The following is a 17,260-nucleotide window of genomic DNA, read 5'->3' on the forward strand; positions in this document are numbered from 1 at the left end:
AGGGAAAACATAAATGTGCAGATTTAGAAAGCACAAGACATTTTAAGCAATTAAACACATCCTTGTAAAAGTGAAGATTGCCAAAAGAAATCAAAAGATCTTAAGAGCAGTCAGGGAAACACTAAGTACCTGCAAATTGACTGCTAGTTGATGTCTCATAAGCAAAAATGGAAACCAAAGTATGGTGAAATAATATCTTCAAAGTAAAAGTAAGAGAAAATAATTGTAATTATATATTTACTAAGTTATTATTCAAGAAGTGACTCGAAATAAAGAATTTCCAGATAAGCAAAGCAGAGCTTATCACCAACAGTCTCTTGACTAAAGGAAGTTCTAGAGCAGTAATTCTTAACCTTGCTTCCACACACATTGGATTCAACAAGGGAGCTTTAAAACATGCTGATGCCTGAGTCCTACCCCAGCAATTCTGATTCAACTAGTCTAGGCTATGGATGTAACAAGGCCCCTTCTCCCACCTGCCATCAAGGTGTCATCAGAGAATGTCAAACGAGGAACTAGGACTTGTATACCCACCCAGCATTAACAGATACGCCCCTTATGGGTTCAGTGGAGACCACATGGGACTCTTCTCCCTTCTTGATAGAGTAACATCATAGGAGTCTCTAATTGGAAGCTTTCACTCCCGCCCAGCAGTAATGAGGCCACCTTCCCTTTCATTCGAGGTGGTTTCAGCAGAGACCTAGTAGGAAACCTTAACTTCCACCCTTATCTCACAATAACAAGGTAGTGTCCTTGTTTCCTCATTAGTTGGGGGTCAAAGAAGGCCTGCTAAACATGTTTAAATTAGATATAACATTTAAATAAGATCTAGAGTCTCATAATAAAATACCCAAAATGTTCAGGAATCAATTGAAAATCTCTCATTATACTAAGAATCGAGAAACTCTCAACTTTAATGAGAAAAGTCAATCAATAGGCATCAACACTGAGATGACACACATATTAGAATTATCTGTCAAGAATTTTTAAGCAGCCATCATGAAATGCATCATAAGCAATTGCAAACACACTTGAAACAAATGGAAAAATAGAAAGTCTTAGAAAAAAATAGAAAATGTAAATGAAGACCACATGGAAATCTGTTTTTTTCAGAGTCTCGCTCTGTTGCCCAGATGGGAGTGCAGTGGTATGATCTTGGCTCATTGCAACCTCCACCTCCTGGTTCAAGCTATTCTCCTGCCTCAGTCCCCCAAGTAGCTGGGACTACAGGCACATGCTGCCACACCCAGCTAATTTTTATATTTTTAATAGAGACAGGGTTTCATCATGTTGACCAGGCTGGTCTCGAACTCCTGACCTCAGGTGATCTGCCTGCCTCAGCCTCCCAAAGTGCTGGGATTACAGGTGTGAGCCACCAAACCTGGCCCACAAGGAAATTTTAGAATTAAAAAATACAACCAAAATGAAAAACTCAATGGATTCAATGCCAGAATAGAGAATGATAGAGGAAAGCATCAGTGAACTTGAAGATAGAACAATAGAACTTACCCAATCTGAACAACAGAGAGAAAATAGACTTAAAAGAAAATAGAATCTCAGGGACCTATGGGATTATAACAAAAGATCTAACACTCCTGTCATGGAGAGAGAGGAGAGGGGAGATGGGCTTAAAAAGTACTTGAAGAAATAGTGGCTGAAAACTGTTCTAATTTAGTGAAAGATGTAAAGCTACAGATTAAATAAACAAAGTGAGCCCCAAACAGGATAAAGCCAAAGAAATCCATATCAGGACACATGATAATCAAACTTCTGAAAGTTAAAGACAAACATAGAATTGAGAAAGAGATGACAATATCTTATGTATAAGAGAAAAACAGGATCTCTCATCAGATACTACAAAGGCCAGAAAGAAGTGGCACATTTTTCAAGCGATGAAAGAAAAGAACTGTCAAACCAAAATTCAATATCCAGCAAAAGTATCCTTCAGAAATGGAGGGGAGATCGAGACATTCTCAGATGAAGGAACACTTAGAGAATCTGTCACCAACATAACTACTCTAAAAGAATGGCTAAAGGAAGTTCTTAAAATGTAAAGGAAATGATAAAAGAAGGAATCTTGAACTATCAGAAAGGAAGAAAAAACAACTGAAAGAAGGAAAATATGGGTAAATGCCATAGACTTTAATGCTTCTGGAGTTTTTTATAAATGGTGATTGGATAACATTGTCTAAAGTGGTTCTGAAATATATAGAGGAAGTACTTAAGATAATTATAAATGGGGGAGGATAAAGGGACTTAACAGTAGGTAAGATTTCTACACTCAAACTGGCAAAATGTCAATACCAGTAGACTGTGATAAGCTATGTATGTATAGAATAAGAAACACTTTATCCACAAGAGCACAGGAAAAACAAAACAGAAATGAACCAGGTGTAGTGGCTCAAGCCTGTAATCATAGCTGCTTGGGAGGCTAAGTTGGAAAGATTGAGGCCAGGAGTTTGAGACCATTATGGGCAACATAGCAAGACCCCATCTCTAAAAACAAGAAGAAAGATAAAGCAAAGAGAAATGAAGAACAGAGGCAACAAAAAGAAAACAAAAAATTAAGTGACAGTCTTAGGCCCTAACATACCAATAATTACATTAAATGTAAATGTTAATTAAATGTAAATGTAAATTACAGACTCATACCTGTAATGCCAATAATTACATTAAATGTAAATGGTCTAAATATGTCAACTAAGACAAAGATTGGTAGCATGGACTTTAAAAAAATGACCCAATTATATGCTGTCTAAAATCAACTCACTTAAATACAACTATATAGGTAGCTTGAAAGTAAAAGGATAGAAAAAGGTTTATTTTGCAAAGATTAATCAAAAGAAAACATAAATGGCTATATTAATATCAAAGTAACTCTCCATGCAAAAAGTTTACCAAGAACAGAGTGACATTACATAATAATAAAAGTATCAATTCACCAAGGCATCACAGTTTTTAATGTTTATGCCCCAAATGACAGAGCTACAGAATATGTGAGGCAAAAACTAATGGAACTGAAAGGAGAAATAGACAAATCCACAATTACAACTGAAGCCTTCAACACCTTTCTCTCAACAATTGATAAAACTATTAGACAAAATCAGCAAGCATATAGGGCCGGGCACAGTGGCTCTCACTTGTAATCCCAGCACTTTGGGAGGCTGAGGTAGGCAGATCACTTGAGGTCAGGAGGTCAAGACCAGCCTGGTCAACATGGTGAAACTGCATCTCTACTAAAAATACAAGGCTGGGCCAGGCGCGGTGGCTCAAGCCTGTAATCCCAGCACTTTGGGAGGCTGAGACGGGTGGATCACGAGGTCAGGAGATCAAGACCATCCTGGCTAACACGGTGAGGCAGGAGAATGGCATAAACCTGGGAGGCGGAGCTTGCAGTGAGCTGAGATTGGGCCACTGCACTCCAGCCTGGGCGACACAGCAAGACTCCGTCTCAAAAAAAAAAAAAAATTACATAGGACTGAATGAAAATGAAATGTTCCAGTAACCCATTTCATGGTCAACTTATTACAAGGAGTAACTTTCTATTAAAGGAGAAAAATAATTTATTTTATTTTATTTATTCATTTAGTAAAAATGGGGTTTTGCCATGTTGGCCAGGCTGGTCTCAAACTCCTGATCTCAAGCAATCCACCCACCTCGGCCTCCCGAAGTGCTGGGATTACAGGTGTGAGCCACCACATCCTACCAGAAAGATAATTTTTGAAAATCATAATTTGCTGCTGCAATTTTTTTTTTTTTTTTTTTTTGAGATGGAGTCTCACTCTATCACCCAGGCTGGAGTGCAGTGACACAATCCCGGCTCATTGCAACCTCCACCTCCTGGGTTCAAGCGATTCTCCTGCCTCAGCCTCCAGAGTAGCAGGATCCGGCCACCAATCCTGGCTAATTTTTGTATTTTTAGTAGAGATGGGATATTGTCATGTTGGCCAGACTGGTCTCGAACTCCTGACCTCAAGTGATCTGCCCGCCTTGGCCACCCAAAGTGCTGGGATTACAGGTGTCAGTCACCACGCTCAGCCAGAAAAATAAATGATTTAAAAATCATGATTTGCTTCTGAATTGAGTATTGTTTTAAGAACTTTTTGATGATTCCAGTTGCTACTGCTGGTCTCGCGCAGTTTCTTAGAATAGTCGATGGACACAAGTTACGTTAAAATCTCTATTAAGCCAGGTGCAGTGGCACACTCTTGTAATCCCAGCACTCTGGGGCACCAAGGTGAGTGGATCACTTGAGCTCAGGAGTTCTAGACAAGCCTGGGCAGAATGGTGAAACCCCAGTCTCTAGCAAAAAAAAAAAAAAAGTTAGCCAGGCATGGTAGCGTGCACCTGTCATCCCAGCTATTCGGGAGGCTTAGGTGGGAGGATCACTTGAACTCAGGAGGTTGAGATTGCAGTGATCTTAGATCGCACTACTGCACTCCAGCCTGGGTGACAGAATGAGAACCTGTCAAAAAAAAAAAAAAAAAGAAAATCTCTATTAAAAAATTAGCAATTTTACTGAAAGAGGCATGAAAAATACATTATGGAATAAATATATAATTTATGAAGTATGCATCTTTGTCCAAACATTGTTTTACTACTTTGTGCAAACATCACTGATCCATGAAGAGAATACCTAGACATGTGCAAGAGTAATAAAATTCCGTCAGCTCTGCTATTTTGCCAACTTTCAGTCATATAAAAAGCGTAGCTGTATGTGTGTCTTTCATTTTCGTAATTCTGAACCTGTATTTGTGAAAATAAGAGGGGAACATATTTAACAAATTGTAATTTGATTTGTATCTTTTAAATATTTAGACACACAGTATGTCGATTTCCATTTCTTCTTTTGCGCTGGGCCCAACAAATGTTGGGGTGGGCCTGGCCCTAACCTGCTCGACCCTCAGAACCTCAGCTTCCTTTTCCGGAAAAAGAGAACACTCCTGAACTCACCGAACTGGGATGAACCCGGCACCTGGTGCATAACGGGTTCTGAGTAAATACGGCTAAGTTCCCTCACTCTCCTAAGGAGGAATCCGTGTTCAAGGAGTGTTTAAGGGGTTTTTATTTTATTCTTTCTTTCTTTTTAAGGCTGCAAGGGAGACGAACGTGTTTGAGGCTCAGGGGTAAGAAAGTGGTTAAAGACACCAAAGACAGAGATGTGTGATGGAGCGGGGTGGGATTGGCTCCGAGGGACTGGCTTGATAGTGGGAATGGAGAAGAGGAATCCCCATCCACCCCCGCAGGAAACGCTCCAGCCTTTGGAGGTGTGCGTGCTTGCGTGTGCCTGTGTATGCCAGTGTGTGCAGTGGGGATTAGCTCCAACTCTGGCAGACACCATCACGCATGACGAAGCTGCTTCCCCTCACGCGGCCCAAGGCGCACACGCGCGATCCACGGCCACGCCCGCACACACTAGACACACACAGGGCATTCGAGGGTCCGGTTGCCATGGCAAGCAGGAGCGCGTGAGCCCAGCCGCCCCTCCCGCCCCCGGCGAGCCCAGTCAACTCCCACTCTGATTGGCCGTGCTTCCTTATTATGCAAATCATTTGCGTAGACTCGGCGGCCAGCTGTCTGACGTCACCAAGCACGGGGGCTGGGGCTCGGGGCTCGGCTCCGGGAGAGCTCGGGCGGGAGCCCGGAGAGAGCCGCACGGGGACCTCAAGCCAGACCCCAGCGTCCCGCCGCCACCTCGGCCCGGGCCCGCCCCGCCCCGGCCCCGCCCCTTTCCAGCCCGCCCCACCCCCTCTACGCCCCTCCACCCGGACCCCGCCCCCTGGGCAGCCCCCCGCCCTCTCCGCCCGGGCCCCGCCCCCTCCCCCTGGCCCTCGCCACCGGTCCAGGGAGGGGACGGCGGGACAGGCGGGACCGGTGGGACCAGCGGGAGGGCGGACAGGGCGGGGACATGGCCGCGGCGCCGGGAGGGTCAGCGCAGCCCGCTGGCCCCGGCCCGCGCCTGGGTTTCAGCACCGCGGACAGCGGCGTCGGCATGAGCGGGCTACATCCCGGCCCCGCCGTGCCCATGAAGGACCACGACGCCATCAAGCTCTTCGTGGGGCAGATCCCGCGGGGCTTGGACGAGCAGGACCTCAAGCCGCTGTTCGAGGAGTTCGGCCGCATCTACGAGCTGACGGTGCTGAAGGACCGGCTCACCGGCCTCCACAAAGGTGCGCGGGGTCAGCCCAGCCCAGCCCAACCCCAGTCCGATTAGTGTGGCCCGACCCCAGCCCTGCCCCAGCCCTAGCCCTGCCGAGAGCCAGTCCAACACCAGTCCAACATCAGCCCCACCTCAGCCCAGCCCCCTTCCCAGATCACAGAATTTTCTCTCTGACATCCTCCCTCTGATTATCACTGTGGTCCCCTAACATGTTCTCCACTCTAACCTCCAAATTCCTGGCCTCCACCTCTCACATCCCAGCAGTCCCTGCCTTTCAGTGGGACCTCTCCTCCACCTCTCCCATCAGACCTAAAATTCCGGAATTTGAAAACTTACTCCACCTTCTAGATCTCGAATACCCTCAATTTCCCAAACCCTGAACCCAAACATTCCTGAATCCTCCAACTGGTGGTGCCTCACTCAGGCCTAACCACTCACATGCATATCTTGGACTTGCACCCCTCCTTCTGGCCTCCTAGTCCAGCCATCCCCCTCAAGAGCCTTCTTTTGACTCTCAGACTGCCAACCTAAAGCACTGGAGACCCAAACCCTCCCCTTCTTCAGAACCCAGACCTGTCTAACACAAAATCCAATTCAGTTCCCAGGAGGCTCTCAGTTCCAAATAACCCCTCATGTTCAACAACAGCCCCAGTCTTTCCTGCCCTTCACCAGAATCCCAATGCTCTCCACCTCTTCTGATTCCAGGTCAGAACCCTGACCTCAGCTGGGAACTCCTGCCACCCTGTGTCCCTTTCCTCTTGGATTTCCCTCAGCTGAATCCACACTTCTTTCCTTCTCTAATCCCCCCACTCCTGTGCCTCTTCTTTGCTCCTCCCCAATCCTCTTTATGGCCTCCTTCTTTCCTTCCCTCACAGGCTGGTCACAATCCAGACCCATTCTCAGGGTGAGTCAGGCTGAAGAGACAGAAGGAGATCTTCTCCCCGCCCTTTCTAGAGGGACACAGGCACCACGGTTCGGCCACACCCCTTTCTTCCTGTAGAGAGAGGGAGGAGGCTTGTTTACATGCAGAAAAGTCTGTCCAGGCAGGGCTGGAGTAAGAGAGCCAGAGACACATGTCGTACATGGGCAGGAGAAGGGGAGATGATTTGAGAAGAAACCCTCTTATATCCTCCCCCCGCACCACCACCATGCTGTGGTTTCACATTTTTGCTGGGAAAGAGTCACCAACTATCCTCCATGATCTTCCTAAGAGAGGAGTGGTGGGCCTTGGGTAACAGCTAAAGGTACATTCCTAAGGACTGAGAGCTGGAATCAGACTGCCACCTCTTCAACTGGGAGGCCTTGTGGGGTTCCTCGGCACACTAATGTAGGCACTTCGAGAAAATGCCAATAGAAGGGCTAGGACCATCCGGCTAGGAGTACAGCTTCCACCCTTTGGGTTGGGGTTGTGTTAACGGGTGTGTGAAAGAACAATACCACACCATCTAGATTCCTTCTAATGCACTCCCACTACCTGCCTGTCTGTCCATCCCTCTATAGCAACTCATTTTCTTATTTTTAGACATTGATTTCAGTATGTAAGTACAAAGCTAATCTTTGTAGGCCATCTGTACAATAAGGGAAGTGTATAGAATACCCTTAAATCTCACTCTTCTTACTATCAAGAGTCCCTGAACTGTTCCCTCATCCTCTCTCTTTTCATTTAGCTCTAATTCTGCCTGTTACTTTCATTCATCTGTCTCTCAAACCATGCTTCTCTGTCTTTTCTTCCCCTCATTCTTCCACCCTCCATCCTGGCTAGTCCACATGGGGCTTCTTTAGGCAGCAACTGGGCCCATGAGCCTTTCAGACAGGCAACCCTGCCCGATTTGGATGTCGGATGATATGGGTTGGTGGCAAAAGACACAGCAGGGATGTAAGTGGAATCAGGTGTTTGGTGATTTATTTCCAAACTAAATCAAAACTCTCCAAGGCAAGTGTTGCCTTCCAAGATGATTGTGGAGGGTCTCCAAGTCAACATCTTCCTCATCCTCCCCCCAGCAACAGTGACTCATTTTCCTTTTGATGGCTGGATACCGAGGCAGGCAGCCACTTGTTACCCAAGTGCTTTGAAAACAACCCCAGCTTGGGAGTTAAGACATTCCAAATCCTGCCCTGCCACTGACCCACTCTCTGGGCTTCAATTTCCCTGTTGATATGGTAAGAGTTTTGCTCAGTTCTCTAAGTTCCCTTTACCTCAATGAATTGGCCGACAATAAACCCATCTGAAGGGGGCAGCACTGTAGAAGAGGCCAGAAAAAAAAATGGTTCCATTTGCCTTTCTAATCTGCTGAGGTCTAAGTGGAAATCTGCCCCAAGTTCCTAATGGCTCACCATATCCACTTTCTCCTCCTTCAGTCGTTCTCCCTCCTACACTCAGAAGGCTCCTTTTGAAAACAGATCTTATCTCACAGATCTGCTTAAAACCCTTTAAAGTGGCTCTCCATTGCTCTTAGGAAAAAGTTCAAAATCTGACTGAGGCCCACAAGGCTACATATGACTTGATTCCTGCATACCTCACTAGCCACTCTGCCCCCATGCACCAGCCTCCAGTCACACTAACCTTCTATCCATTTCCCCAACACACCAAATTCTTGATTCAGCCTTCATATATTCTTTTCCCGCTGTCTGAAATAATCACTGTCCCTTTCATCACCTGATTGTTAAGGACTCAGTGTTCTTGTTCTTGAGGACTCAATGCCTTCTTTGAGACATTACTCAACCCTTTGGACTCGTTTAGGGGCCCCTCATGATTTGTCTAATCCCCATGAGGGCAGGGAATGTGTCTGTCTTGTTGCCACTCTATCCCCAAGCTCATCAAAAGGCCCCACCATAATAAGTAAGTGTTCAATAAATATTTTCTGAATGAATGAGTGCTCTGTGGCTGTTGGAAAGGAGGAGAGTGCTGCTTCAGTGCTTCCTAGCAGGCTACAGGTCCTGAGGCTGAACAAAGAGAGGGCTGAACTTGACACTTTGGCTCAACCTAGACCTCTTCGCTGCCCCATATCTGCTGGCCCTTTTAGAGGAGCCAGATTTGGGGCACAATAACTCTTTAAGAAGCCCTACCTCAAAGCCCTAGGAGGGTTGACAGATCAAGATCCTTGAACAGGATTAGGGGGTCCCTGGAAACTACCACCTATGGGAAGCCCTTAAACCAATCCCATCTTCTAAGTCTCAAATCAATCCATTCCCCAGCTTCAAACTTAGGGAAGGGAGATATGGAAAAGAGCTGGGAGGTGCTGGGGTTGGCCCCCAATCCTTCTTTTACTCTTTTGCCTCCTCCCATCTGAAACTGAGTTGGGAAGGAATTGAGGCTGATCCTGGGAGACTCCATGAGTCTGAACCCAAAAAGGAAGGGGAAGTCTGGGTTAAAGATGATGATAAAGCTGCTTAGGGAGGTTTAACCCCAACAGGACTTATGACTGGAGTGGGGAGGGGAGATGTGGGATTGTATGCACATGTGACTGGGTGTGGGTGCATATGTTCTCTGGGCAGGATGCCAGGAGCAAATGAAAGTGAGCCTGGGACACTGGTCCCCAGGCACATGAAGCCCCTCTCTCCAGAGGTGGGAGGCAGAGAAGGCTTCTCAGAAAGCAGAGTTCTTGTTTAAAGGAGAGTGGCCTTAAGTTTGTCAACTTAGTGCGGTATTTCAAAGAAGAATAGTTGGGGGTTTCAGGAAACCCCCTGAGCCAGCCTCTTCCTCCTCAGGCTGTGCCTTCCTCACCTACTGCGCCCGGGACTCTGCTCTCAAGGCCCAGAGTGCACTGCACGAGCAGAAGACCCTGCCAGGGGTAAGTTCTCCAGGTTGGGGGGTGGGAATCACCTCAGGCTGGGGACAGTGCCCTGTGTGCATGCCAAAGCAGCGTGTGGCGGCTGGGTTGGGACCAAGAACTAGAAGCAGAATCATCTTTCTAGAAGAGGGCTTCCTATACCCTGAACAGCAACAAATTCTTTGTTACATCCAATCTTCTCACTCAAAAAAGGGGCTCAAGATCCTTGGGCCAGGTGCTCCACCCATATTTAGGAGAGGCATCAGTGTTGTCGGCTAAGCTAGAATTTATTTACCTTGGCTAAAATTATGGCTTTGGGTGTCACTTGTCACTGGTGTGAGCAGGTATTCAGATAGATGGGGTAGAGGTTCTGCTGGACTGGTATCCCTTTTTCTCTAGGGTCTTTGCTGGTACTTCTCTCTAGTCCTTTTCCTGTAATGGTTTTTTTTTTTGGTGCCTTGACTCACTAAGATTGTCTTCCCTCCCTCCACACTGCAAACACTTGGCTAAAGTTAGGGGAGACCTGATTCTACAGGCAGCTAGGCTTGTAGGCACCAATGGTACCTGGTCTGGTCTTGGCCAATGCATAATCACTCAACAAGAGGCAAGTTGGGACCTACTGACCATGTGGTAGAATGAAGGGGTGATCGTTAGTAATTAGCATGGGTTTACCAAGAGCAAGTCATGCTGTACAGCCTTGTTTTCTCTTGTCCAAGAAGTGATGTGTCTAGAACAGAGCACTATTTAAATGCCATTAACAGGCCAAACTTGGGACTATGTCCAGTTCTGGCCTCAGATTTAAGAGAGTCATTTGCCTACAAGAACGAGATGAGGATAAAGTTGGCCAGGCGCGGTGGCTCTTGCCTGTAATCTCAGCACTTTCGGGGGCCAAGGCAGGTGGATCACCACATCAGGAGATGGAGACCATCCTGGTTAACACAGTGAAACCCTGTCTCTACTAAAAACATACAAAAAAATTAGCCAGGTGTGGTGGTAGGCACCTGTAGTCCCAGCTACTCGGGAGGCTGAGGCAGGAGAATGGCGTGAACCCAGGAGGCGGAGCTTGCAGTGAGCCTAGATTGTGCCACTGCACTCCAGCCTGGGCGACAGAGCGAGACTCCATCTCAAAAAAAAAAAAAAAAAAAGGAGAGATGAGGATGAAGTAAAGGCACAAGATATATTTGGAATAATAGTTTGGAGGAGTTGGGATGATTTAACTGGAGAAGATAGGGCTTAGAGGGACTTTAAAAAGGAGGCATCATAAGCTAATAATTAAAAATACTGGTTTTTGAGGCTGATTGTGGTGGCTCACACCTGTAATCCTAGCACTTTGGGAGGCCAAGGCGGGCAGATCACCTGAGATCAGGAGTTCGAGACCAGCCTGGCCTCCATGGCGAAACCCTGTCTCTACTAAAAATACAAAAACCAGCTGGACATGGCAGATGCCTGTAGTTCCAGCTACTTGGGAGGCTGAGGCAGGAGAATCGCTTGAACATGGGAGGCGGAGGTCGCAGTGAGCCAACATCATGCCACTGCACTCTAGCTTGGGCAACAGAGTGAGACTCAGTCTCAAAAACAAACAAACACACACACACACACACACACACAAACCCACTGGATTTGAATCCCAGCTCTGCCATTTGTCAGTTCTGTGTCTCTGGGCACGTTCCTTGGACTCCTGAGCTTCAGTTTCTTTAGATATGAGGACTGGATTATACTAACACCTAGCTCACTTGGCTGTAGTGAGGATTACTTGAGGCTTAGCAAGTGCCTGGCACAGAGTAAGATCTCAGTAAGTACTACTGTTGGGGTTGGGGTAACTACCTTCAGATTCTAGAAGAGGGGTTTAGTTTTCTATGAGTGGCCCCAGAAGGCAAGATTCGGATCAGTTAATATAAGAAACAGACACTGATTTCAGCTCAGTATAAAGAAGTCACTTCTCTGAATTGGAGCTGCCAAGCAATGGAGCAAGCTTCACCAAGAGCTAATCAAGCTGTTAATGGGGTGACAGCTCCTAGAACCAATCACAGTAACTGAAGCACCTTGAGCCTCACTTTTGGGGACTAAGTGCCAAGTAACACGAGCTTGTCACCATCACTGATCCTCTGTACGCAAGCTCCTGAGTCAGAGAGACCTGCGTGTGAACCCAGGTCCCACCACTCACTAGCTTTGTGACTTTGGGCAAGTCTTTACTGCTAAGCCTAAGTTTCCTCATCTGTAAAGTTAAACTCATAGGGTTGTTGTCATGGTTAAATGAGCTAAGTCATTAAGTGAACTAAAGTACTCAATGCTGTTCTTGGCAGAAAATAAGCACTTAATACGAGTTAGCTGGTGGTTGTAGTGATAGTAACAGTAATAGTAACAGCAGCATTAGTAGGAGTAGGAGTAGAACTCATCATTCATCTAACCATGGGAGCAAATGACTTCTGCTGCTAGAACTGAGAGTCAATGAGACAAGCTGTAACATTCCATGTGGGAAACAGCATGGTAAAGGTGCAGACACAGATGGAACAGGTGGGTGTGAAATGCAGCTGGCACTGTGGGGGAGGCCCACATGAGCATGGAGGGAAGCTGGAGGGAAGATCTACAGAGGGCAGCAGTTGAAGATGAAACTTTGAATGCCGGGCTTTGCCCTGAAAGGAAATGGGAGGCCCCCCCCCCCGAAAAATTAAGATAAACTTTGGGAGGGAAAACATCTCTCTTCTACAAGACACAGGGCTCTGCTAGATAAGGGGCACCTAGAGAGCTCCATGAGGCCAAGGGTACCTGAGATAAGGGCTATGACGCCCTTAGAGTACTGCGAGGATTTCTGGAGGAGAAAAGCAAATAATAGTAATGAACATTTGTTGATACTAGTCTTCCTACCACTTTACACAGTATAAGTCATTTAATCCTCCATAAAGAAGGTTGTTTGTTTGTATTTGAGACAGAGTCTTGTGATGTTGCCCAGGCTGGAGTGCAGTGCCGTGACCTTGACTCACTGCAACCTCCACCTCCCGGGTTTAAGCAATTCTCCTGCCTCAGCCTCCTGAGTAGCTGGGATTACAGGTGCACACCACCGTGCCCAACTAATTTTTGTAATTTTAGTAGAGATGAGGTTTCACCATGTTGGCCAGGCTGGTCTTGAACTTCTGGCCTCAAGTGATCCACCCACCTTGGCTTCCGAAAGTGCTGGGATTACAGGCATGAGCCACTATGCCAGACCTAAATAAGGTATTGTTATTGGCATTCCCATTTTACAGGTGAGAAAACTAAGTCATAAGAATCAAGTGACTTGCCCAAGGTCATATAGTTAATAATGGGAGTATCTGGACTTTGGGCCCAGTTAATCTGGCCCTAGAACTCATTCACTTAACCACTGTACTGTGACCTGAGACAACTAGGTAGCAGACAGAGGTCTTAGGTTCTGGAGAGAATGGTGACTGGGGACATCTTCCCCCTCTCACTGTTCCATCTGCAGGTCTCCAACATGGCCTAGCTTCCTCTGATACTGTCAGCATTGGCTTTATTCGCCCTCTCCAGCTTAACAAAGTGAAAATTAATATTTAATTATTCTCCTAAATGAATATCAATGGCTGTGTTGGCCAGCCCCAGCAATGCCTGTGCCATCAATCTTTCCTCTGGGCCTGCCAGGGACAGCAGCAACTTTAGTCACCTGGCCTTAGGCCCACCAGCATGGAGGGAGGAGTGCCCAGCTCTCTGCTGCCACTGGGTCCTGAGCACAGCTGCCACCTGCTGGAGAAGCAGGGACAAGACTTTAATCTGAATTCCTGCTGACATCAGGCAGGACTGTCGCCATGGGACCAGAAAAGGCTGGGTCAGCCCCCAGAAAGAAAAGTCTGAAACCCTAGGGGAAATTTCATAGTTTGTTTGTTTGTTTTTTTTTGGGGGGGGGGGGTTGAGACACAGTCTCATTCTGTCGCCCAGGCTGCAGTGCAGTAGTGCCATCTCAGCTCACTGCAACCTCCTCCTCCAGGGTTCAAGTCATTCTCCTGCCTCAGCCTCCCAAGTAGCTGGGATTACAGGCACCCGCCACCACGCCTGGCTAATTTTTTTTGTATTTTTAGTACAGACAGGGTTTCACCATGTTGGTCAGGCTGGTTTTGAACTCCTGACCTCAAGTGATCTGCCCGCCTCAGCCTCTCAAAGTGTTAGGATTACGTGAGCCACCACTCCCGGCCAAGAATGTCATGGATTCTGATGGACTGACACCTTCTCTTGCTTGGCTCCTCTCCATTTGTCCCCTGACACGTTCTGTCCCTGTGAAAGCTTGCCTCACTATTTGAGAACTCCTTCAAACCTCGGTTGATCTGTCCCACCTGGCTCCCACCTCCTGCAGCCTCTTCCTGATGAAGCCAGAATTCCTTCTTTTAGCCTCACTTTATGCTCCAGAATCCACCTGAAGAGGGTAAGGCCTAGCCTCAGCCCCATTTCTGGGATGCAGAAGCTGCCTCCCTATTTGTTTATCTCCCTGTTCCTGACTTCCCTTCCTTTGGGAAGCCATCCCTTCAAACACTGTGAAGGAGGCAGATGTTACTGAGTAGGGAAGTGCATTTGGTTTTGCAAGTTGTGCCCTGCACAAAACAGCTTGGGTGCAGAGGGCAGATGGGGGCAAAAATCCAGCCATGCTCTATTGACCAAGTCATGCTCATTATTTCAAGGCTTTGTCAGCCCAGAGGAAAGAGCACATTTTTTTCTCATTCATCCCAGGGCTGGGGAGTGCCTTTTTATAATTTACAGAAAGGCACTGCGTGTGCTAGCAACCACTTCATGAATGAGTCTGAGTCTTTGCCCTCAAGATGCTTCTCAAAAATGAGCCTCATTGCATCTCACTCAGGCATACATCTGGGCAAGTAAAAGAGAGACTTTTACTTGGGGAGGGAGTCCCAGAGTCAAACCATAAAGGAAAAGGCCGGCTGCGATGGTTCACACCTGTAATCCCAGCACTTTGGGAGGCCGAGGTGGGCAGATCACTTGAGGCCAGGAGTTTGAGACCAGCCTGGCCACCATGGTGAAACCCCGTCTCAACTAAAAATATAAAAATACAAAATAAAAATAAGTAAATAAGTGAAAAAAGAATAAAAAGAAATGGGGAGGGAGTAGATGCTTTGCAGAGGAGATGTTATCTGAGCTGAATCATGATCATATTTTATCATATTAGAGGATCTAGAAACCTAAAAGACAAGAAATTCTGGGGGCAGTGTGAACACTGGCAGGGAAGGTGTCTAGCAAAGATGGCTAAGGCTCCACATGAGTAGAGAGAATCGTGCATGTTGGGCAGCAGTGGGAGCAAGACTCACAAGTTTTGACAACCAGTCTTAGAATCTTGGGCTTTAACAGGAGGCTTGCAATGGGGGAACAGACGTGGATTTTAAGCAGAGAAGAGTAAGAGACTAGTTTCAAAAGATTACTCTGGGCCAGGCATAGTGGCTCATGCCTGTAATCTCAGCACTTTGGAGGATCGCTGAGCCCAAAAGTTTGAGACCAGCCTGGACAACATAGTGAGACCCCATCTCTACAAAAATTTTTCAAAAATTAGCCAGGTGTGGTGATGTGTACCTGTAATCCCAGCTACTTGGGAGGCTGAGGTGGGAGGGTTGCTTGAGCCCTGGAGGTCGAGGCTGTAGTGAGCTAACTGCACTACAGCCAGAACGAGATCCTGTCTCAAGAAAAAAAAGAAACAAACAAAAAAAATGATTACTCTGGCTATGGTGTGAAGAAGGTTGGGTTGGAAAGGAAGCAACACTGGAGGCTGGATTACCCTTTAGTGCAGTGTTGCTTGAGTGCAGATGAATGGTGATGCTGGCCTAGAGCTGGAGATAAGCCAGGAAAGGAGAGGAGAGGTTAGATTTCAGAGCTGTTCAGGATATCCACATAGATTCTAGAACCAATGGGACTTGACAGTGGATTGAATTAGAGGAGGGGGTGGGCTAAAACAAAGTACTAAAAATGATGAAGTTTGACTTCCACTCTGCCCTGCACCTCCTGACACCTTTCCCAGACCTACCGGTGTTCCCTTCCTCAAGAAGGTTCTAATAACTATCTTCCCATGGAATGGGGAGTGCTGAGGGTGTGAGTGCTGAGTGAAAAGAATAGTTGGCATCAGGGCAGAAGAGTCTAAAAAGGGCGATGCTGAGCCCAAATGGAGGAATTTTAGACAAGTCAGGGCAGAGAGTTAGGTAGGGTCTTGCTCTCCCTTCTGCTCACTGGGCCAGAAGGTCCAGGGCCCTGTGCGTGTCTGTGCTGCCTCTAACCTTCCCCACTCCATTGCCTGGAATAGGTTGTTCTCTCTGACATTCTATCCCTTGAATTCCCCTCCAGGGCTGGGCTCTGAAGCAGACATGGGCCTGGACTCCATCTGGGAAATTCTTTTTTTTTTTTTTTTTTTGAGACGGAGTCTCGCTCTGTCGCCCAGGCTGGAGTGCAGTGGCGGGATCTCGGCTCACTGCAAGCTCCGCCTCCCGGGTTCACGCCATTCTCCTGCCTCAGCCTCCCGAGTAGCTGGGACTACAGGCGCCCACAACCGCGCCTGGCTAATTTTTTGTATTTTTAGTAGAGACGGTGTTTCACCGTGGTCTCGATCTCCTGACCTTGTGATCCGCCCGCCTCGGCCTCCCAAAGTGCTGGGATTACAGGTGTGAGCCACCGCGCCCGGCCAATCTGGGAAATTCTTAAGGGAACAGGTGCTCAGCCAGGGCAAGAGCTCACCTGAAGTCCCAGGACAAGTTTTTGGCCCAGGAGGCAATGTCCTCTTTTCCTCAAGGGGGACTCCTGATTACCTCATCTCACTGCCATGTCCCTCCTCTATCCATGGCAGGAACAAGGTACATACAATCGGTTGCCCAGGAAGCTCATGGGGGCAGCTCTCTTTCTCCTCCAGCCACACATAACATACCTAAATCCCAGGTGTCCTCCATCACCACTGCTCTGTGGGGACTGAAGGCTCAGAGCCCTGCTCTCCCCGACTCTGTTCTTATTCTCTTGGGTTCCTCCCCTGGGAAGGAGGAACCCAAGAGGTTCATCCTTGTACCCCCAAACTCCCAAACTCCCACCTTCCCCAACTCCCAAGCTATGAATCTGAGAGTCAGCCAATATGCCCTCTTCTTCCCAGGTCCACATATCCAGTAGAGCTATAGTCCAGTTAATTCTTCCTATAAATCTGTTAAATCTGTTCATTTCTTTCTATCCAGGTCACACTCACCTCTCACCTGTGCCTCTGATCTTCTTTCCTCTAATCACTCATTTTCCAATCCTTTCTCCACATAGTGTCAGCTTATGGGATCCTTCATAAGACAAAACTGACTAGATGATTTCCCTACTTAAAACTCTT

At 47.1% G+C, this 17,260-nt stretch overlaps 1 protein-coding gene across 8 annotated transcripts in view; it reads left to right on the forward strand.

Moving 5' to 3' along the window:
- Nucleotides 1-5,625: 5,625 nt before the first annotated feature.
- Nucleotides 5,626-17,260, forward strand: part of LOC105487400 (CUGBP Elav-like family member 6) — a 36,525-nt gene continuing 24,890 nt past the window's right edge. For 4 of the 8 annotated variants that reach the window (XM_011750864.3, XM_011750868.3, XM_071101109.1 and 1 more), the window contains exons 1-2: nt 5,789-6,170; nt 9,869-9,951. In XM_011750864.3, coding sequence (XP_011749166.1) covers nt 5,909-6,170; nt 9,869-9,951 — 345 coding nt within the window. In that variant the 5' untranslated portion in view covers nt 5,789-5,908. Of the gene's footprint in view, nt 6,171-9,868; nt 9,952-17,260 lie in introns of all 8 variants that reach the window. The other 4 variants (XM_011750850.3, XM_011750876.3, XM_011750881.3 and 1 more) reach the window with 3 other exon arrangements.

The sequence above is a fragment of the Macaca nemestrina genome, chromosome 7 (genome assembly GCF_043159975.1).
Source record: "Macaca nemestrina isolate mMacNem1 chromosome 7, mMacNem.hap1, whole genome shotgun sequence".
Classification (NCBI taxonomy): Eukaryota; Metazoa; Chordata; class Mammalia; order Primates; family Cercopithecidae; genus Macaca; species Macaca nemestrina.